The sequence below is a fragment of the Elgaria multicarinata genome, chromosome 2 (assembly GCF_023053635.1).
Source record: "Elgaria multicarinata webbii isolate HBS135686 ecotype San Diego chromosome 2, rElgMul1.1.pri, whole genome shotgun sequence".
NCBI lineage: Eukaryota > Metazoa > Chordata > Lepidosauria > Squamata > Anguidae > Elgaria > Elgaria multicarinata.
The window spans coordinates 21,591,202-21,614,397 of NC_086172.1; the positions used below are offsets into that span (position 1 = coordinate 21,591,202).

Here is a 23,196-nt window from a genome sequence, read left to right on the forward strand (position 1 = left end):
ACTTTCTGTCTAGTAACTCTGCTCTGGATCATTTTCAATCTGGATTCCGTCCTTTACATTCCACTGAAACAGCCCTTACTAAGATCACCAATGATCTTCTTACTGCCAAGTCTAAAGGCCTTTATTCCGTTCTTATTCTCCTTGATCTAACTGCAGCCTTTGACACGGTTGATCATGATCTTCTCTTAGACTCCCTTCATGACCTTGGACTTTGTGGCTCTGTCTATAACTGGTTTGCCTCCTATCTAGTGGGTCGCTCTTTCAGCATGTTGGCTAATGGCAGCTCGTCTTCCTCTTTTCCCCTTTCAGTAGGGGTCCCGCAAGGCTCGGTGCTTGGTCCGTTGTTGTTTTCCTTATACATGTTGCCCTTGGGTAAGCTTATTCAATCTCACGGCCTCCAATATCATCTGTATGCCGATGATACACAATTATATCTCTCATCTCCGGAACTTTCTCCTGATGTTCACGATCGTATCTCGGCATGTCTCTCAGATATCTCAGCTTGGCTGCTTCATCGTCGTTTGAAACTTAATATGGCAAAGACTGAATTGCTTGTTTTTCCTCCTAAACCTTCTCCTCATCTCTCATTCTCTCTTACTGTCAATGATGTTACGCTTACTCCGGTCAAGGAAGCTCGTAGTCTTGGCTTTATATTTGATTCCTCGCTCTCCTTTATTCCTCATATTGAGGCAGTAGCTAAATCCTGTCGTTTTTTCCTGTATAATATTGCCAGGATTCGATCGTTTCTGTCTGTCTCTTCTGCCAAGACGCTTGTTCATGCACTGGTTATTTCTCGGTTGGACTACTGCAACCTTCTTCTCACTGGCCTTCCTTCTTCTCACATCAGTCCGTTGGTCTCAGTCCACCACTCTGCCGCTAAGATCATCTTCTTGGCTCGCCGCTCTGATCATGTTACTCCACTTCTGAAATCTCTTCATTGGCTTCCAATTCACTTCAGAATGCAATATAAACTTCTTCTGTTGACCTACAAAGCTTTTCACTGTCTAGCTCCTTCCTATCTCTCCTCTCTCATCTCACACTATTACCCCGCTCGTGCTCTTCGTTCCCCTGATGCCATGTTTCTCACCTGCCCAAGGGTCTCTACTTCCCTTGCTCGGCTTTGTCCATTTTCTTCTGCTGCCCCTTACGCCTGGAACGCTCTTCCAGAACATCTGAGATCCACAAGTTCAATCGCAGCTTTTAAAGCTCAGCTAAAAACTTTTCTTTTTCCTAAAGCTTTTAAAACCTGATGTTGTTTGGACTCTATACTGTTAGTTTTACCCTACCCTGTGCCTGTTTACCCTACCCAGTGCCTGTTTGCATTCTCTTCCCCTCCTTATTGCTTTACTATGATTTTATTAGAATGTAAGCCTATGCGGCAGGGTCTTGCTATTTACTGTTTTACTCTGTACAGCACCATGTACATTGATGGTGCTATATAAATAAATAAATAAATAATAATAATAATAATAATAATACTCCTCACACAGCATGTTCTAACTGCACTGTTGTGTGACTGTGGGTAGCTGTGAAGTTGAGTAAAATCCATCACAATGTTTGATTGACAGTTCCTCTGCCTTCTCTCCTCCCCTGGTCCTCCTGATGGTATCCCATCAGCCATTGCTGGAAAAAACCAATCCCACTGGCTCTCCTAGAGCGGCACTCCCTCCTTTCGCTGCTCTTGCCAGGGAACTCTGTAGCCAGTGGGAAAAGTCAACGCAACGGAAAACTCCACGGAGCCCGCCACACAAAACACAACACAACCATTGTGCAGGAACTCTCCTCTGCATAGCGTGGATATTCAACATGGAGTGTTTAAAAAAAAAAAAAAAAACTTCACCATTGCGTGGAGTTTTCCTGCCAGACAACACATTTCTCAACAGTGGTGTAAAAACACCACCACGGAGTTCTAAAACCACCATTGAAAAACGGGTTGTCTGAACTGAGCCTGTGTGTCTAAAACAAAATTGGCAATGAACTAATCCTGCACACAAGTGCTCCAGTAAAAAGACGCTTTGCTCTAACAATTTTGCAAGCTAGTATTTGAAGAAAGGTATTACACATAAGGCTGAGACAGCTGGTACACATGTAATGCCAAACCCTGTAACAAGGGGACATTTGGTCAGAATAAAATTTAAAAGGCATAATTTTAGTTAAGACTGTATTACTCAAGAATTATCTATTATTATTATTTTAAATTACATAGGTATACTTCTAAGCCATAATAGCTGCCATAGAGTGATGTTTTAAGGTCAACAGAACAGGCATTTCTGATGAAGCATAGAATTCCAGCGACTTCTATAGCACAGGTTGGCATCGTTCATTCCAATGTCTCCAGGGTCAGAAGAATCATTCCAATCAAGATCAGCAACTTGTCTGCAGAAGGGTGCATTTATTGTCCCCTGAACTCTTACTGGGACTGTTGTACCCACTTTCATGAAACAAAGACTTCTTTACGCACCTATGGATCTTGGAAATCAAAATGTTGTGGCACAAGAAAAATGGTGAGGCTAACCACCAAACCCACAAAGATTGGAGTATAACTCCTTGGTGTCTGCGGCTTGTCAAAATCCAATACAGGAGGAAAATAATATTGGCAAGCTATCAATATCTCCAAGTGTAATGAGTAGCTGCCGGCAGCTTTACTGAGCCTCCTACTGGCGAGAGAGACAGCAGCTCAAGGGAGAGAGAGAGAAGTTTGCCAATCCTGCGGATGAGCCATTTACTCACCTGAGCCATTTTTCTGCCATAGAAGAGGTTTTCCATGACCAAGAGATCAAGCTTCTTCTCTGTGTTGTTCTGAGAATTCTTATAACCAATCCGGTAAACCCCAAGAATCTTGGCCAAAGCTGTTGGCTTCTGAAATAAGATAGGTGATCTGCTCATAACAAGATGTTCAAGTTTCAACTCTCAAATAAAATCCACTCCGAGGAGGGAGGAATCTGCAAAAAGTTAGTAGAGCCGACAACGGTGTGATGGCGCTAAGGCTCGCAGGGATGGTGCGATTATCTCCCACCCCACCCCCAAGGATTCCCTGTTCCCTCTGAGTTTAGCTGCAATTCTCACAGTAGCTGGGGGGAAATGAATTTCCCCCAACAACATTATATTGTTGTGAAATAGCCCTGTTGTAATGTAAGATACTTTGGGGTGGCTTGGCCTGGAACATGTCGTGTTTCTCAAAACCTCCTGCCTTCTTGGGAGACAATAACGAGGCCTGCTAAGTAATCCACAAAGCTTTATTCAAGCAATAAACATCTCTTCCCACCTGAAGAGAGTCTAATCTCTAGGAACTTTCCTCTAGGCAAAACTATGCAAACTAAGCGAAACAATTGTCCTTTCAAGAAGAATGGAAAGCCCTTTCCCAAGACGCATTAACTTCAGAGAGACTAGTTGTGATGCAGCTTCTGACGAGACGCCAGCCGGGCTGACTTTCTCTCGCCTTCCTTTAGCTCCGCCCGCTTTAGTCTACGGAGTGCTCTAGGATCGGCTAACCTCTCCGCGCTCTCCCCCTCGGAAGAATATTGGCTTCCCACTGACTGGGTATTGTTTGCCCTTGAGGAGATAAGCTCTGGAGAGGAGGGTTCACTCCCAGCTAGTGAAGAGCCCGTGAGAGCTTTCTCCCCCACTGGTACAAGCTGGCCTGTTTCTAGCGCCGACTCCTCTACTTCAGAGTCTGATTCTGATTGATCATTTGAAATACCTTTTTCCAACCCAGAGGGAGCAGGTCTAGACATGACAGAATGGGCAATTCAGACCCATTACAGTAGCTTTCCAAAAGACCTGCTCCTCGTGAGATAAAGAAAACTGGCTTGTTGATAGGGACTGACACCAACTGCTTGTAATTTTTGGACCATCTTTAGGGGTGTGGCGACAACGTGCACCTGTGCTTCAAAAGCTACCACTACACCACTGCTTGTGAGTTTCTCTAGACAAAAATCTTACTACAAAATGCATTCTTTGCTGATCATGACTAGCTTCTCTACAAAAACCACATTTAAAACTAGGAAGCAAGTATCAAGATTAAAGAGCACGGGAGAGAAGATTTTACAAATCTTACCTTTTGCTGTACGGCGTTAGTAATGTATGTGAAGTAGTGAGGGGCAAAGTCTAGAAAGGACTGGACTTCCAGGCGGGGCATTTGTTTCAAGATGAATCGGTCATCTAAAAAGGAATGTGTGTCGATGTACGGTATGAGAAGGACATACTTTAAAAAACAAATAAATACTTGTACACAAATTCTCCAACCCAACTAGCATCTTCAGCTAAAATCACATCACAGGTGGAAACCATAGAGGCCATCTAAGTTTTAGCTCTAGGTCTTCCAATGTTAGTACAGAGCTGACCCAAGATGTGCTCAAATTGCCTGATCCATTCAGGTGGAATAAACTGACAGAACCAACATTTATGAACCGACATTCTGAAGTTACCATCAGTCACGTAAAAAGCCGCTCCTGATTTGCCTCCTCGTGCCTGCCAAGGCAGCGAGCGGGAGAGGGAACGGATGAAATCTTCTTCGCTGCTTCCAAGTATCACTTCGCGCATTTTATGAAACTCCCCTGCGTAGTAAATCCGGCAGTAGAACTTGGCATTCGTATCGGAGAACTCTGTAAAGAAACAAGGAAGAAGGAGGAGCCTTTATGAATAATGGGAATGGGAGACCTGTTGTCTAGAAGAGATGCTCACCCATACTGAAGGTGTCCTCTTTTCAGACTCCTTGTATCTCCCCTTCACTCTAATCTAGCTAACTGTCACTGGGGGAATCATCTGTCATCTTTAGAGCTTTCCTTTACAAATAATAAACATGCAAAAGTGTCTTGTAGTATGTTTTGTGGTTTTAAATTTGGTATGCTGCGTTAGGGAAGTTTTCCCTAAAAGGTAGCTGGTAAGTCTTTTAAATAAAATAACAAAATGAAATGTATCCCTCCTTTCTTTTATGATAGAACTCACGGTGGTATACATGTAGATCGCAAGCTGAATATGAGCCAACAGTGCGATGTGGCTGCAAGAAAGGCAAATGCTATTTTGGGCTGCATTAATAGAAGTATAGCTTCCAAATCATATGAGGTACTGGTTCTCTCTATTCGGCCCTGGTTAGGCCTAATCTAGAGTATTGCATCCAGTTCTGGGCTCCACACTTCAAAAAGGACGCAGACAAGCTGGAGCGTGTTCAGAGGAGGGCAACCAGGATGATCAGGGGTCTGGAAACAAAGCCCTATGAAGAGAGACTGAAAGAACTGGGCATGTTTAGCCTGGAGAAGAGAAGATTGAGGGGAGACATGACAGCACTCTTCAAATATTTAAAAGGTTGTCACACAGAGGAGAGCCAGGATCTCTTCTCAATTGATAGCTACATCTTTCTCTTGGATACTGGATAGGTCCAACCTACCCAAGCATGCGATAGCAAGTCCTGAGCAAAGTCTTTGCTAAAGTTTGTTTACAATACGCGTCAGTATTCTGACTCTGAGTCTGTAAGAGTAAACAGCACTGATGCAGTGAGCAAAGGACATCCTGCTTTGCAAGACAAAAAGATGATCCTGTCCGTCCAAGTAATGCTTTTGGAAACAACCCCTTTGATGCCCGTGGAACTCACTTTCATGGGCAAAATCCAAGTATGAATCCATCATTTCGATTAAGAAGGCACTTTGCAGAAGACGGGTCGTTCTGCTTTTGCATGCACCAATCTTCCTACGTCGTCCCCCACCCAAATAATTGTGTTCCTACTTACGGAGTTCAACATGTGGATTTCCTAGCTGTTTCTTTTGTCCATCACCTCCGTCTGCTTCATCTGAAAGGGTAAAGAGAAAATTGGACCGGGGGATGCAACCTTTTAGGCGGGCAGGCAAGAAAAATGCTCCCTTTTATCCTTGCTAGCAAATACAGTCCCTATTCTTTCTGACAAAAGTGCTCTCTGACTACCTTCCAAACATCAAATTGTGCAATGGTTGCTAGATGGTTGCTAGGTCAAAACAAAACGTGTTTTTTTAATATCAATATATCAAGGAATAAAGCCAGCTTCATCATTTCTACAACTTGCCCACTCACGAATTTACTTCCCTTGGCTCCCTCGCACACACGATGCCACCAAACAGATACAAACATAGCTGAGGAGCATGTGGGGGACATGTGCTAATCCCGCAAATAAATCAAGAGCCCCAGCACATTTCAGGCCGCATCGACCTTGTTCTGCTACATACAGCTATGTGAAGAAAACATTCTTAACGCTGAAAGGTTGGAGGGGAGGTTTCAGGTGAGCCAGAGGGGACTTCCTGGCATCTACAGGGAAGGAGCTCAAGTAGGATGGCTGGGAAAACCTCTAGCATGGAGACCCACTCAGTAGGCAGCACTGTGTTAGATGGACCAATGAACCAACAATATAAAGCAGCTTCATACGTAGAAGCTGCGTATTTCAGACGTTGAAATATTTGAGAGGCATTGCTATTTCGTGTAGCTACACTTAGCAGGAAAGAGATCCCTGAAAGGGCTATACCGCTTGAAATGTCTGGGTCTTCCCGTTATTTCGTTGCATCCAACAGTCAGCACACGTCATCTGCATCACTACTAGAACTTGTCAACTAGAAACTAAATATGGCTGAACAAAGCCAATGGTAGCCAGGTCCCATGCAGTCACTATACAAGCCTTTCCAACCAAGAACTCGTCAGGCCTGCCATTCCTTTTTGGCAATCTGCCATAGTTCAGGATACGAGGGCAGTGACTGGCAGCTGCCGTTTCCTTCATCCTGCCCCACTCCCCCATTTTAGGAAGCCCTGCCAGCAATGCAGTCAATCCTGTTTATCCTAACTTTGGGGAGTGGTGGAAATAATCCAGAAGGTAATAGGAGACCCAACAAGAACACCATCAAGTGCCACCGTTACCACCACAGTTTTGGGGGGAAATGATGAAGAAAGATGAGGCATTGTTAAATGAGAAATGTCTTGGCTGAAGTGAGGATTTGATTCCCAGAAATTGAGGATGAGGGGGAGGGGGTGTGAGATCCAAAGCTGCCATCAATTGCTGATTGGTATAGAATGAGTCACCCTGATGTCAAAATTACCTGCAATTTTAGAAGTAGGGACATGTCATGATGACATGACCACTTGATTAGGGGTATTTTGGAGAAGTTTGTATTATTTTAGGACTGTACATATCCTAAAGAAAAAGCAAAATGCAGAGTTGGGCAAACCTTTTATTAGGAGCAATCAAAATGCCATAAAAGCGTGCAAGCTTTCGGGTTCTGCAAAACTCTTCATCAGTGTCAGTCCCCAGACCTCCCGAAGTTGCCCAACCCTGCCCTAAATAAACCAACATATAGGGGACGGAGGAAGAAAGAGAGTTTTAAAATGTGTACCTTGAGTTTCTGCTCCTTGGTTCTCTGCCCCTTCTTTCCCTGTCTGGCCAACCTGGTAGTAGGCACTATCTGCCCCACGTAAGGTTTCCTTTTTCTGAGAAGAGAGGTCGGGACTCTTTCCCCCTGTGCCCCGGAAGAAGGACAGGACTCCATACGGCTTCTTGGCTACAACCGAAGCAAGGGTAAAAAAAAATTATCAGTGAAACTCCCTCATCGTTCATTTCATTACCAAGCCAATGATTCCAGCCATGAAAAACTGCCAGCTGTTGCAAAAGACTTTGTGTCGTGTTTCTCAGAAAACTCTTGCTTTCGATGGGAGGCAAATGACGAGGCTTGCTAAGTAATCTACAAAGCTTTAGGTGGCTACTAGGAGGAGGGCCTTCTCCGCTGTGGCACCCCGGCTGTGGAATGAGCTCCCCAGAGAGATCCGTCTGGCGCCTACACTGTACTCCTTTCGTCACCAGCTGAAGGCCTTTTTATTCTCTCAGTATTTTAACACTTAATTTTAACTTAAATTTAAATTTTACTGTTCTAACTCTGCATTTTAATCTTATATCAATTTTTGCTGCGTGGTTTTATCCTGGTTGTGCTTTTTATACTGTATTTTGTATTTGTGTTTTTAAACTGCTGGTTGTTTTATTATGGTTTTAATTTTTGTGAACCGCCCAGAGAGCTTCGGCTATTGGGCAGTATAAAAATGTAATGAATAAACAAATAAAATAAATAAATAAATAAGCAACAAACGTCTCTTCTACCTGAATAGAGTTTAACCTCTTGGAAACATCTCCCTAGACAAAACTATGCAAACTAAGCAAGACAATTGTCCGCTCAAGAAGAATAGGAAGCTACTTCGCAAACACCCGTAACTTCAGAGCGCCTGGTGCGGAGGCAGGTTCTGGCGTAATTGAACAGACTTCCTCACGCCTTCCTCCCGCCCCGTGCGTTTGAGCTTCCAACGGAACCTAGCATCAGCTAGCTTGTCGGGACACTCACCTCCGGAAGAATCCTCACTTCCCACTAAGTGTGTAGGATTTGGCCTTGAGGAGATAAGCTCTGGAGAGGGCTGACTCCCAGCTGGGGAATCGCCTGCGAGAGCTTCCTCCCGCACTGGTACAGGCTGGCTGGTGTCTGGCGCTGCGTCTCCTAGTTCTGAATCTGATTCTGATTGATTACCTGAAACATCTTCTCCCAAAACAGGAGCAATAGGGTTAGACATGACACTTTGCTTGCTTTGGGGCTCTCAATAGAATTGCTGGTGAAAGATCTTTCTTTGTCCATTAAAGGCACCCTTAACCTCAGGCATAAGGCGAGAGAACAAATATTATAATGGCACATATGCCATGTTTGGATGATTATATTTCAGCTTAATAAGTTGATATATGAACACACCTTTTGTCTGCACATGCTGATTTATTGCAAATCACCCAGAGATCTACCAATAGATCAGATCTATCCTCTGCCCACTTCTGCTATATGCCAATGAATTCATTATTATAGTAGTTAGGAAAAAGTGCTACCATTGTATGAGTGAAGAAAATTACTTCTTCTTGGAATTAGATGCAAAAGATGGATATTAGCATTTCTGAATAATGCAAGGTTGGTACAAAATAATAATTAAAAAATGGCTAAAAGAGCCTAAGCTAGAACATCCTGAGATTTGTTTTTCAGGTTTTGGTTTTCCTTACTTAAACCAACTGCCATCCAGCCCTGCAGCAACAAAGTTTGCATCTCAAAATTAAGAAAAACACAACACAGAAAACTAAACACAAGCAATATAAACTCTTACGCTGTTCCGCTTCTGCCATTTGGTTTGATTGCCCCACATTCGTTTCGGGTAGTCGGACGGGACTGCTGTTCTTCGCTCTGCTCTCAGCCAGACTAGAAATCAAACACCATGTTAGGCCACTACGTTTTTAAAGTCGTAAATACAACTGCACCAAAAGGGCCCATTTGTAACAACAGCTGGTGTGTCTTCACCAGCCCAAGGCCCCCACCCTGCACAGATATGGTATTGCCACCCTTTAGGATGTAATAGGAGCTCTGCTACATCAGGCCCAGTTCCCATTTAGCCCAGCGTCCTGTTTCCAATAGTGGGCAGCGATGATTTCACAAAGTGTGCAAGGAGAACCCAAGCTCAAAAGTCCACTGTCCTTTGCCCCCAGGGGACTTGTATTTAGAGGTATATTGCCTCTGAATTAAACTGGAGGTTCATTTAGCTAATCAACAGCTGATGACAAATAGACCTTATAGAGAGGCTTTCAGGATTTGATATCAAGCTTCAATCAATGGATACCCTGGAGAGCCAAAGAAGCCAGGCTGAACAGATAAACAGAGCACCAGGTTTTGCAAATAATATTCTGTTTCATATTATATAACACCAAGGTAAGAGGAAATGTTAATAAGAATCTAGACTCCAGGACACACACTGAAATCCTTAAGAGTTCTCCATCCAAGCCTAAGTTCTTGAAGGCATCTCATCTACTACCAAAAGATGTAGAATGTCACCAAGCCACAATGAAGATGGACATACTGTCTGGAGACCTAAAAGTTAAGTTACTGGTAATGCTAAAGCAAGCAGGAAGATGCGGGTTGTTCTCATCAGCATTACTCCAAGACACTTCTAGCAAATATATATTAGAGCATCACCTGCTTGTTTGAAGTCCTTCTTCAACATTGCTCTTCAGAGACACTTTTGATAACTCCTCTAAGGCACTTCGGTATTCCTTGCAACTGGAGAGCAAAGCAAACAGATGCTTTACACAAACTGCCTAATAACACCATAAGTCAAAGTGTGAGGCCAGCCATCATGCAGAGAGATAGAGAGGGGCTAAGTCTAGTTTATGCTGAGAAGGTAACTTTGTGTGTTCAGCTGTAGCACCCTGGACTGTGGGTGAGGGACTTGCATGATGGAAATACTTCTTGACATGCAGTTTTCAATGTGGAGGTAACAGCGGAGGGTGCGAGGAGAGGAAGAGTATGGAGGAGCATTTAATTATGCACGCCCCCACTCAAAGAGGAAAAGCCAACACTCTGGTTTACCTCAGAGGAGGCAAGAGCCTAGAGCAGGGGTGGGGGTGGGGAGGAACAAAAGAGAAAACAAAATCCAGGAACAGCCTATAGAAAGAATCCTTTTGGAAGGCACAAGACCATCACCATTTTGAAGGGGAGGTTCGTTTTAAGTTCAGATACATAGACGTTTAAACCAACTTTTTCCAGATTTAGTTCAGTATAGGGAATAACTGCTAAGTCTCCATTTCCTCTTAGCGAATCTCAAAACGAAAATGAAAATTCTTCGGAACATCCAACCATCTTTTGTACTCATTTGGAAACAATTAAAAGGCTTCTATGAGTATTATGATGCTAAGGGCCTTAGTTGATGTAACAAGTGCCATGTAGCAACAGCTGCATAAATTTTGGTTTTATTAATAAATTGGTTCTGCACACTCTGCTGCCTGATTTGGCACTGCTTTGGAAAAGTGGAGTAGCAAATATTCATGATAACATCATCATCATCATAATGCCAACCTAGTATTATAACATTTATACAGAGTATTTCCCTGCTTCATCAAGAACGTTCAAATCAAGAACATTCAAGTCACTTTTTGCTTCACATAATAAAAGCAACTCTACAAAATGTAGATTCAAATGCCGATTATAAAACCAGTCTCCCTGGACTTAACGCCAACCTTCAAAAGGTGATTGAGCATTTATGTAGTTATCCAGAGAAAGACCTCCATCAACCTCAGTAACTAGTTTTTCTCCATAAACCATCCCTATGCCAAAAGGGCTCTGGTATAGTCAAGGTGCTTAAAACGAACTAGGAACAGGGGAAGACAGCAAGTCTCTAAAAAACAGTTTCAAATGAACTGAGCATCAGAAATATTGTTCTGAATTTTGCAGAGAGCTTCAGCTATTGGGTGGTATAAAAATATAATAAATAAACAACTGTGAAAGGAGCTAGCATTTCTTTCCCTAAACATGGAGGTTAAAAAGAAGGGAAAATTGTATAAACCAATTTATTTATTTATTACATTTCTATACTGCCCAATAGCCGAAGCTCTCCGGGCGGTTCACAAAAATTAAAATCATAGTAAGACAACCAACAGGTTAAAAGCACAAATACACAATATAAATATAAAAAGCACAACCAGAATAAAAACCACGCAGCAAAATTGATATAAAATTAAAATACAGAGTTAAAACAGTAAAATTTAAATTTAAGTTAAAATTAAGTGTTAAACCAATATAGTAAACCAATATATACCTGAGAGCAAAGGCTATGATGGAGCTTGGTTCCTTTTCACAGACAGCAATAGGAACGCGTTCGTGCTCATACATTAAGTAATGCTTGTCAGGTTCACTGTATTAATAACACAAAAATATTAAGACATCTTGTGAGATATGGCCAGGAGCAAGCAATCCTGCATAAAAGACTTCCCAGCAAAAGGAAATTGTCTATAAATGTAAGGCAAAATACGCAGATTAATGTATTAGTCACATGAAAAAGGAGTTTTACTTTAGGCTTGCCCACTGGCTAGTGTATATGGACAAGGATCCAGCATTTTTCTTCTCTCCCTCATTTCTTCTTGCCAATACCTAACTGAAGCCAACAGTCCCAATTGCCTACTTCTACTTTAGACAATTACTGCATAGGAATGTTCACAAACACCATTTCACATCCCCCAAGCAATCAAATATACGAAAGACTGTTAGCCTTGTGCCTGTTAACAAGTACTGCAGTCAAGCAGCAAAGCTTAGCAATTTCAAATAAAATACATTGTGCACAACAGAAATTGTCCTGCTCCTCCGTAATGTGAATTCTACTTACAAAGGGGATGGGATGGGGTTGTAGCTATTTCCAGGTAACAGGTTTGCTAGAATAGCCTTCATAGTGGATTTCTCTTTCACCTGGCTGTCCGTGGACCCCAGCAAATGTCCGTCAAACACATCTGGAATTTTTTAATATTGTCAAAGCATCAGAGCACCAGAATATATCACCTAGAGCCTTTTTTTAGCATCTAATTGGCTTAGGGCACAATCCTACAGATATGTACTTAAAATGCTCACTCTTGGGAAGTTACAGAAATCATCTGTTCTCTCTCTTATATTGATAGTTTCAGTGGTAAGAGCCAGTGTGGTGTAGTGCTTAGAATGTTGGACTGAGAGTCGGGAGATCCGGGTTCTAGTCCCCACTCGGCCATGGAAACCCACTGGGTGACTTTGGGCCAGTCACAGACTCTCAGCCCAACCCACCTCACAGAGTTGTTGTTGTGAAGATAAAGTGGAGAGGAGGATTATGTATGTTGCCTTGGGTTCCTTTTTTGGAGGAAAAAAGGCAGGATATAAATGAATGAAAGAAAGAAAGATTAAATTAGTAATGACTGACAAGTTATCCCATCACCTCTCGCAAAATGAAGGCAGTGAGATTACTATGAACTTTATCGGCCGAGATGCTAAGAGTAAAAAAGTAAATTCTGACTCTTTGATGGTCTTGTGCAAACATTACACAGAAAAAATGTTCACGGCTCGACCCTTTTACAGTTATGAGAAAAGGCACAGAAATATGAAACATGCACACTGCAAGAGGCTAGAAGTCTATATGGTCTAACCCAGTGATATCCAACCCCAAATGGAAGCCCTAATGCTAGAACAGAGCTCTTATTTATCAAAATCCCCTTCGTGGCAAAGTTCTGAGGCGCTCTAGATTCATACAAGTTCTGCACCACACTTTAAATAGCAAAGTAAGTAGGATGGAAAGTTCGGTGAGAAGCTTCCTTAGCAGTAGTTTTAAAAATAATAATAATAACAATGCTGCTTTTAAGTATTCAAAGTGCTTTACAATCCTGCAAGTCAACACAGCATTATTATCCCCCGTATTACAGATGTGAGCTGAGAGAGAGTGGTTTGCCCAAGTTCACCTCAATCAAGTTTATTGTACCGGCCAAAGGCCCTGAGAAATACACCAAAAGTGGAGCATCCATGCATATATACAGTAATACAAAGACTGGAGAGAAAAAAGACATATATCACTTAAAATTTACCATACCTACATATCACAGTTCAAACATCTGTGGAAAGGGCTGTCTAATATATTTATATATTTATAGATTAGCTTTCTTCAGTCAAGGCGTAACTTAACAGCTTAGGTATAATCCCTAGGGTGGTTATATCAAGTGATCCGCTTTGCAGTCTACTCCTAGGAGCTTTTGACGAATTTTTTGCGCTGCTGTCGTGAAAATTGCGACTTTGAATGTATTTGCTTCATTATAGTCTGCTAACAGGGCACAGATTACATCTCTGGTGAGCCAGCCCGCTCTTGGTCTCAAAAAGTCTTTTAAAAAACGCTCCCTGATCTCATTATAAAACGGGCACTGTAACAAGAGGTGTACTATATCTTCCACCTCTCCTGAACCACAGAATTCAAGAGAAAAACGTTTGATTGTTATTTTTAATAATATAAACAAAAGGCAGAAAAAGCACTAATTCAGTGCACAAAAAGGGCATGTCGGTTTTGCACAAGCAACCCCTTAGCCAAACCAGTGCAGAGCGCAGGCTTTGCATTCAGAAGTCCCCAGGTTTGATGTCCAACGTCTCCAGGTAGGGATGGGGAAAAATCCTGTCTGAAACCCTGGAGAGCCGCTGCCAGCCAGTGTCGACAATACTAGAGGCTAGATGGACCAATGGTCTGACACTGTATAAGGCAGCTTCCTAGGTTCCCTCCTTCTATCAATTTTGGCTGACTTAAGCCAATGTTATATCTGAACGTAATTACATTCTAATCAACCGTTTCTGAAAGCTGCCATTAAGCTAAGGTTAAAAAAGAGAATCAGACCCGCAGAGGCATGAGATATAGCCCACTCTGTAAGGCATCCTTATTTTGCCTTTGAATCTAGTAAAAGCCAGTCCTGAATTCGCCTTAATAGATGCACTCTTTTCTGGTTACTTCATCAGTCTTTTCAACAAAACTGCTGAACTTTTGCCTTGTTGTGTATCCAGGCACACCCTACAGGGAGGAACTCCCAGTCTATCATGAAGAAAACTCATCCACTACATCATCATCATCATCATCATATATTTCTTACCCACCCCTCCGACTAGAACTAGATCAAGGCAGGGAACAAAACGAAGCATAAAATACTGATTAAAAACATGCTTCGTCAAGAAACAGGAGGGAAACGCAACGAAAGGGAAGAGGCGCCCAACGATACCTTCGGAGCCGCTAGCTGCGTCTGGTTCAGAGAGCGCGTTAGCAAAGGAGGTGCCCCCAGTCAGCTGGTCCGACACAACTTCAGGAGGGGTAGGAAGCTGGAGGAGGGAGGAGTTTGTGGAGCTCTGGCTTGATAAAGTGGTCAGGAAACGATCCTCTGTTGAGCGGAAAGAGACGCGCAGGAAGCAACTTTTGGTTCATTCGCACGGTACAAGCAGTGTATTACGGAACATTCTGTATTTGTCGCTTAAGGATTATTTAGCGTAGCTTGAGAAAGATATCTAAGGGAGTAACCCTATACATGCTTAGGCAGAAAGATGTTCTGCAATTCCATACTGGCTGGGGTGGGTGGGTGCTGGGAGTTGCAGGGCTTTTTTTCTGTCTAAACATGCATAGGACTGCAGCTGAAAGGACACTTAAAAGGCGCAGTTTTCAACGCTTATGTTGTCTCGCAGTCATATGAAAAAACAGCCTTTAGATCTATCTTTTCCATCAAACTTTCCGAATATGTTAGCTTACAGAAAAGCTCATATTATAGCTGACAGCAGCAAGAGAAGATTCTGTGGGAGGATCCCAAAACAACATCAGCCGAGAACTGGACCTAGGCATCCGTCTCTTGGAGTGGTCTTCTTTACTGATGACTTCACGCATAACTAAAAAGCTAGTTGCATTTCCATTTCATCGTACCACCTTTGCAAACGAAGAAAGACTGAATTCTTCTATTTTTAAGAATGTATCTGCTAAATGATGCTAAGGCTGCAAAACGGGTAATTCAGCAGCCGAGCACAACGTCAGACCAAGGTGATTACGCCTCCAAGCTGTGAATGGTGGCAGCCCAACCCTTCTATTTTGCAGTCCCGGGTGGCAACGGACAAGCAAAGGCTTATTAAGCCCCTGGTGGACCCCCATGCAAGACAGGTGGGCTTGCAGAGGCCTTGATGGGTTACACATTGGGCAGGCACGACTTAGAGAAAGTCATTGAACCTATTACTCAATTCAAGGCAGTGCAGAAATTCATAGAATCATAGAATAGTAGAATTGGACGGGGCCTATAAGGCCATCGGGTCCAACCCCCTGCTCAATGCAGGAATCCACCCTAAAGCATCCCTGACAGATGGTTGTCCAGCTGCCTCTTGAAGGCCTCTAGTGTGGGAGAGCCCACAACCTCCCTAGGTAACTGATTCCATTGTCGCACTGCTCTAACAGTCAGGAAGTTTTTCCTGATGTCCAGCCGGAATCTGGCTTCCTTTAACTTGAGCCCGTTATTCCGTGTCCTGCACTCTGGGATGACCAAGAATAGATCCTGGTCCTCCTCTGTGTGACAACCTTTTAAGTATTTGAAGAGTGCTCTCATGTCTCCCCTCAATCTTCCAAATTATAGAAGAAGAGATAGGTGGGCCCTTAAGGGAGCTCATAAGCCCCACCCCTCACTTTGTTCCTACAGGGCACTACAGAAATTAGAGGGGGGGAGGAGTAAATTCTATTACATTGGGAAAACTAGGGAGGCATTTCATGAGACCAGAGCAACAACATTCTGCTGCACTGAAATGGGAGAATTAAGTCTATGTTCTCATGAAGTTTGATTTTTGATATCACCCAAGATATCTTGGTCTCAGTGACAAAACCATGCAAGGAAAGCTGCTGAGCTCAAGATGCAACTATTACAAAATGGGGAACTGCAAAACCTACGAAGAGACATTCAGATGCAGTTATAACTGTTAACATGAAAAGTTCAGGCGGCTTAGAGAACGCACACTTACCTTTCTCACCGTTCTGTAGCGCCGGAGAAACATTGCGAGGGGATGCATCCATTGAGCTAATCTGCGGGGGGAAAGGCAACGTGGGTTTCCCTATTCCAGTTTGTACCATCACCATCAAATCCAGAAATAATGTTGGTTTGCCCCACTCTTCCATGGAGCTTTATTCCAAATTTATGAAGCCTAATCCCCAAAATTAATTGATTCATTTTTACTGTTAAATTTGCAGTGTACTTTAGGATTGCACTCCCACATTCACTTACTCAGAAAGAAGCAAAAGTCTCCTGGAATTCCCCAGCGGTAAACATGCTTAGCATTGAGGTGTAAAAAAATCAGAGGATCCCTTTGACCCTTTTAGTAAAAATGTGTGCGTTTAATGCAGGTCTTTAGTTGTGTAAGCTTGGATGTAAGCTGCAGATTGCCTATCCAATGTGCAAACCAAGTCATTTCATTTGCATCCTACCGCAAGAGGCATTCACCAGCCACATGCCGGGTTGCCATTCAATCAGCTTCGAGAATGTGCCATGTTTTAGGAGCTCTGCCATCAAAGCTTACCCTGGAGCGATGTTCTGCCCCGAGAGAGATTTCAAAAGCCCAAGGGAAGTGGAGGGAGATGAAGCATAAATGCACAATGTGCACACGCACAATCTGATCGCCTCCAAGAGAGAAGGAGATGTGCGTGGCTCCTATCTGGAGGTGGACATCCTGCCAGTGCAGTGACAGATACATGCCTGCCACTCCACTGGACAACTCCTGAAACCAAGGGAAGAGAGATGTAGCTCTTTCCTTTGCTACTTCTCTGGAACATCTGAATCATCTCTCACTGCAAGAAGCGCTATTTCTTCACCCTGCTGTGCATCCCCACTGTATGAATGAAGCCGTGTAGCTCCTTGTGGTGTCAACACAAAGCTTCTAAGTCGAAGAAGCATTAGGCATACAGATTTGCACCAGCAAGGCCCATGTAAACTGTACTGCATTTGAGAGAAGTAGCTGGTAGCGTACAGCCGTTTGCTAAACACCTCTGCACGTATTCAGTGTGGTTCTGTGAATCTCAACCATAGCCTAGATTGGCTATGCCAATGTATGCGCCTAGGAATTGGTGGCACAGACTGGTTTCTGACTTTGCCGCATCAGGCTGGCATTACAGGGCTGTTTCTCAGATGTTGCAAGAAATTACACAAGTGCCAATATTTAAGGGAATAATATGTCATTAGCAACAGGAAGACCAATGAGGAATAACTGTAGTTTTTTAATCCATCGTTATAAACAATGAAACTCATTACCTTACTCTCTTCACCTTGCCTCAGTCTCCCGGGACTAGGTGGAACTGAAGGACGTTTCCTCCCTTTCTCTTGCTGGAAGAGGTCTTGTAACCTACAACAGGTTTCATGTTACTGTCCCAACACATCTAGAGGCTTCAAAAATCAGACCAGAAATGGAACCAGCAGCTTTTCAACTTTTGCATTCCAGTACACAAACCATTTCGAAGGCACCACATAAAGCTAATCAAGCCCATTTCTTCACAATTCATTTGGCCAAATTTATTAAGTTGTCAATTCCATTGCCTTAAGAGGTCCCCAGCTGACAAAGCCATCTGAATATTTATTTTATTTTATATTTATTTTATTTATTTAGCATTTTTATCCTGCCCTTTAGCCAAAAAGGCTCTCTCAAGGCGGCTTACAAAAGTATTTCTTAAGACAGTCCCTGCCCACAGGCTTATAATCTAAAAAAAATGACACAAAAGGAAAGGGGATTTGGAGGGAGGAGGAAAAAGCAAATTCAGGCACTAGATTCTTAGTTGCAAAGTTCAGCAGCTGCTTCCTTCCCCTCTCCCTCTAATAGTCTCATACAGATCAAGGCACGATGGAGAGGTGCCTGGCTACTGCTTCCTCTCCCACTGATGCCAAATCTCTCATAAATTCACTGCTACATGAACTAACAGTATCGATTTAGACCATGTTTACAATGACATCCAATACTTCTGTAAAATTGGGGTGGGTGAGGGAGAGAACAACCCTTTGGCAGAGAAAGCATAACCATGCCAAAAAAATTAATTTTCCAACTAGCAGGATGATCCAAAGGGAATTGTGGGGATGTAAGGGAGGAACCGGGAAGGCTCACAGGCACGGGAACACCAGGGAACGATGACTGTCACTCTCTCACCTGTTATTCCAAGCTTGCAGCATCTCGCAAAGACTTTGCTTTTTGGCGATCAGAGATTCAGCGACCGAGTGCAGCTGCTGCGGAGTGTCAAGCGATGAAGAAAGCATCCTTGCCTGGATTTTCTCTATCCAGTTTCGAAACTCTACTTCCTCCATCTGTCAAAGGAGACAACACTGCGGTGGCTCGGCTTGGGCAAAGTCCTACTCCTGCCTTACTTGGGAGGTTTCTCTAGAGCCCGGCCTTCCTAGCTGGCTACCTAACACCAGTCAGGTCTCCGTAGCGCAGTGGTTCACAACCTGGGGCACTCCAGATGTGTTGGACTGCATCTCCCAGAATGCCCCAGCCAGCAGAGCTGGCTGGGGCATTCTGGGAGTTGTAGTCCAACACATCTGGAGCGCCCCAGGTTGAGAAAGGCTGCCGTAGCGCATTGCACAAAAGGCAGCTGTGAGCCCTCACTGGAATAATATGGAGTGGGCAAAAGCCACATTTTAAACAGCAGGGCAAGAGTCACACACACTAAACACTTCAGCTGTAACTGCTCAAGCCTCTGCCCCAACTACTCCTTAGCCTTTGAAGGAGAACTTGTACTGATGCCTGCTCCAAAATAATATTAGCTCGGATTAGTACAGCTGCTCTCAAGTCCATTTCGTTTAAGCCTCTTGCAAGCTGCATGCTGGATCACCTGGCTGTGATGTGAGAACTGGAAACCTTCTACCCTGAGCAATTGTTTCAAATCTATCAGTGTTACATGAAGTTAAGCATGCTTTCCCTAGCGCATGCATCAAAAGGAGAACATTGGCTGATTAAAAATATAATAAATGAATGAATGGATGAATGAATGAATGAATGAATGACCAACCTCCTTTTGGGCAAAAAGATCCTCCATCTTCTCCTCCCTGGTTTTGCTAAAGGTATCCGTTTTCAGAGAGGTGAGGCGTTCATCAACAGCAATATATACCTGAGAGACCCTGCAAAACCAAAGGCCAAAGTCTGATCCAGAAAGTCTGGAATGGAACCTGACACCATTCAGGTAGATTACATATAACTTAAAGAATAAAATACACAGCAGCTACAACAATAAACACCTGTGTGTCTGTCCATAAGTCACTACCACAGCTCCATGACCCTGAAAGCTAGACACCTGAAACTTGGCATGCATACTCAGCAGGCCCTAAGGATGTGCACTTCAGGGTTACTTTGTTTTCTAAAGACATTCGTTAATTTAAATTAATTTAAATGTGTCCATGTGATTGAAGCCTACAGATTTAAGCCACTCGGGGCAGACTTCCCTAACTAGCACAAAGCTTTGCAGTCCATATAGTTTGAAGCCAGGGGAGATTAGGAGGCTGAGGGAGAGAGTTATATGCCTGCTTCCTCTGCCCTGCTGTGGGGCAGCCCCCTCAGAGAAATGGAGTGGGAGGACCTCTCCCTCAGGGGCCTCTAGGGGTGCACCATGGCAGGTACCATGCCCAGGGATGCCAGTGGGTATATGCCTTCACTCAGCCAGGACGACCACAACATATCCAGCTCTCTGGTCGCTGGCATATGTTGCTGACACCTTTCACTGTATCAACATAAAGGCTAGTCCAACCCGTGTGAAGCTGGGTCCGTTTGCTAGTGTAAAATACATAAAAAACAGTCATAAAATCTAAAATATTGATTTTCTATTAACTGAATTTAAGTAAGTACCAACTGGACAGAATGATACAACTAGAAAGTAGCAAAGTAAAAGAAAACAAACTGTTCTAGGCTCTGTTGCCACTGAACACAATGGCCTGCTGAGGTTTCAAGAAAACATTCATACATTTTGTTGGGAACTTCCCAACTGCAAAGAAGCGCCAGTAAAGACTATAAATGAGCAGCCATCAAGACCTTTTAATTCCCTAAGCATGGGGCAGCAGTCACGCTGAATTTAGTTTTCTACTTCTCATTTGCTAGAATGAGCACTGGATTCATTCAGCTATTTTGCTGCAATAAGAAGTCTTGCATTGACCTGGATGTAAAAAACATACCAAGGTTCTCCTTTTTAAAACTATATGTTAAATCTCATGCAAAAAATAGTCCAGGCAGCACCAAATAAAAATAGGAAGATTGTAGTCCCGAGAACTTATATTTTAATTTTTTATTCTTCTGCTTTGGCTTCCTGATAGATGTTTTCATGGGGGCAGCCTTACTTTCAACCCTTCAACAGACAGGGCCTGCCTTTCAGAACAGAGGCCAAAGTAACTGGGACTTGAAAGCAGCAGAGAGCAGAATAACTACTTGTTTATGTGGCTCTTTCACAGCTGAGGATTGGGAACACGAGGATTATAGGTGTATATGACACAATTCTGCGAGAGTGAAGGAGGTCTACATACTGTGATATTGGGTCCAGAATTCAGTTCCTGATAATCTCAGTCCTCATTTAAGAGGGTGGGGAGAGCAAAGAAGGGGTGCGATTCTTGCTGTTTTGGTTTCAAGTATGATACATGAAAATGTGGTAATCTCAGAACAAATCCACGAGATTTTCACTGGTGTGGGTGGGTGGGTGCGCAAGGGGGTGGGGGTGGGGGGTGGAATTTACTGCCCTGTAACACTTCTGCACAAAATTATGCAAAATGCTAAGGCAAAATACACACAAACATTTATTTGTGACCGCAATACCTGATGGAACGCGTCTCCCGACATGAACCTACCCGTACACTGCGCTCAACATCTAAGGTCCTCCTCCGAATGCCTACTCCAAGGGAAGCTCAGAGGATGGCAACAAGGGAGAGGGCCTTCTCGGTGGTGGCCCCTCAATTATGGAATGATCTTCCCGATGAGGCTCGCCTGGCGCCAACATTGTTTTCTTTTCAGCGCCAGGTCAGGACCTTTCTCTTCTCCCAGGCATTTTAACAGCATTTAATAACGTTAAGTTTGTTTTTAATGGACACCAGCATTGTTGTTTTTAAATGGATACTGTTTTTTATACTGTTTTTTATGTTTTTGATGGTTTTTAAATTTTGTATACTTCTGTTTACTATTTTTAATTGTTGTAAACCGCCCAGAGAGCTTCGGCTGTGGGGCGGTATATAAATGTAATAAAATAAATAAATAATAATAATAATTTTGCCTGAGTTGTACAAGTAGCAGAACTGAGCTTTTCTTGGTACTGTGAGAAAATGTACTAAGTCCTTGAGCTACGTAGATGTCAGTCAGCTATAACGCAGTCAGCTATAACTAATGGGAAAATAACTCTTGCTTTAACTTTAGATACAAGTACACAGTGGCCTGGTTCAGACAACGCACTAAACCATGCTGCTTAACCACAAAATGGTTAACGGAATGAATGCATTGACCTTAATGCATTCCATTAACCATTTTGTGGTTAAGCAGCATGGTTTAGCGTGTTGTCTGAACCAGGCCACTGTGTAGAACTAAGATTGTAGTGCGTGAATTTGCTTTCCTTTTCCCCCTCCTCCTCCTCCCTCCCAATCCCCTTTCCTTTTGTGTCATGTCTTTTAGATTGTAAGCCTGTGGGCAGGGACTGTCAAGAAATACTTTTGTAAGCCGCCGTGAGAGCCTTTTTTGGCTGAACGGCGGCATAAAAATCCTTAAATAAATAAATAAAAAATAAATAAATATTTGATAGCTTTAGCATACTCAGGAATGGAAGTTTTGTCTCTTTTGTAGGAAGTACACTTTTTTTGTGTGAATTCTCCAATTTCAATTTGGGGTTTGGGGCAGAATCTTCCAGTACTAAGCAAAAGCTAGAAGAATCATTTTCCACTGAGAAAACTGGGCACATCGCCCTGCCTTGAAAGAACAAATGTGTATAAAATAATTGCTGCAACCACAGAAAGGGGCTCATACTCCCTTGCTTGATTTGATTTATTACATTTATAGACCGCCCCATGGCCGAAGCTCTCTGGGCGGTTTACAAAAGCTAAAAACAGTGAACATTAAAAAGTATACAGAATTTAAAACCATCAAAAATATAAAAACAATAGTATAAAACAACAGTATCCACTGAATCAACAACAGTTCTGGGGTCCATTAAAGACAAACAAACTTAGCATATGTTGTTAAATGCTGTTAAATGCCTGGGAGAAGAGAAAGGTCTTGACTATACAAAATTTAAAACCATCAAAAACATAAACAGTATAAAAACAATGGTATCCATTTAAAAACAACAGTCCTGGGGTCCATTAAAAAACAAACTTAGCGTTGTTAAATGCTGCTTGTATGGGCCTGAGGCAATTGCATCAAATAAACACGGTTTTTTGGAATCTTACCCGCTTGTCCATCGCACATTGACTCTCGGCTGGACAACGAACTCCCTCCATAGGGAGGAGCGGCATTCTTACCCACAGTACAGAATTTGGACGGTGACAATTGCAAAGCAGTAACTTTTTAAAAGGCAGAGGCAGACCTGCAGCAGCCTAAAAGTTTTAAAATAGAGCGAAAGCGAAAGCTCTGCCAATCACATTCACACATCTTTGCACTGGGGGCGGCTTTTAAAGTTACGATTTTTCAAATATCACAGCAAGCCTGAACATTTGTTTGAAGGTTGCAAAGGAAAGGAGCCGAAGAGGAAGGATAACAGTCTCTCTGCCCACTTTCCCATTTCTTCCGGCATTCCTTCTCAAGGCCACTTTGCCGAGGAGAATTTCAAGACAGGAGGTGAAAGCAGGCTATGGTAGTTCCACCCAGACATCCCTGAGAAGTTCACAGGCAGAGCATGGGAAACGCGGCATCT

At 43.0% G+C, this 23,196-nt stretch overlaps 1 protein-coding gene across 1 annotated transcript in view; it reads right to left on the bottom strand.

The window, feature by feature from the left end:
- Positions 1–23,196, bottom strand: part of PIKFYVE (phosphoinositide kinase, FYVE-type zinc finger containing) — a 112,889-nt gene that overhangs the window by 10,299 nt on the left and 79,394 nt on the right. Inside the window, exons 26-39 of the mRNA XM_063116108.1 lie at positions 19,336–19,444; positions 18,477–18,631; positions 17,594–17,684; positions 16,314–16,374; positions 14,555–14,710; positions 12,175–12,295; positions 11,611–11,706; positions 9,993–10,076; positions 9,133–9,224; positions 7,347–7,511; positions 5,726–5,785; positions 4,428–4,604; positions 4,058–4,161; positions 2,731–2,859 (exon numbers count right to left, since the gene is read on the bottom strand). Coding sequence (XP_062972178.1) covers positions 2,731–2,859; positions 4,058–4,161; positions 4,428–4,604; positions 5,726–5,785; positions 7,347–7,511; positions 9,133–9,224; positions 9,993–10,076; positions 11,611–11,706; positions 12,175–12,295; positions 14,555–14,710; positions 16,314–16,374; positions 17,594–17,684; positions 18,477–18,631; positions 19,336–19,444 — 1,600 coding nt within the window. The remainder of the gene's footprint in view (positions 1–2,730; positions 2,860–4,057; positions 4,162–4,427; positions 4,605–5,725; positions 5,786–7,346; positions 7,512–9,132; positions 9,225–9,992; positions 10,077–11,610; positions 11,707–12,174; positions 12,296–14,554; positions 14,711–16,313; positions 16,375–17,593; positions 17,685–18,476; positions 18,632–19,335; positions 19,445–23,196) is intronic.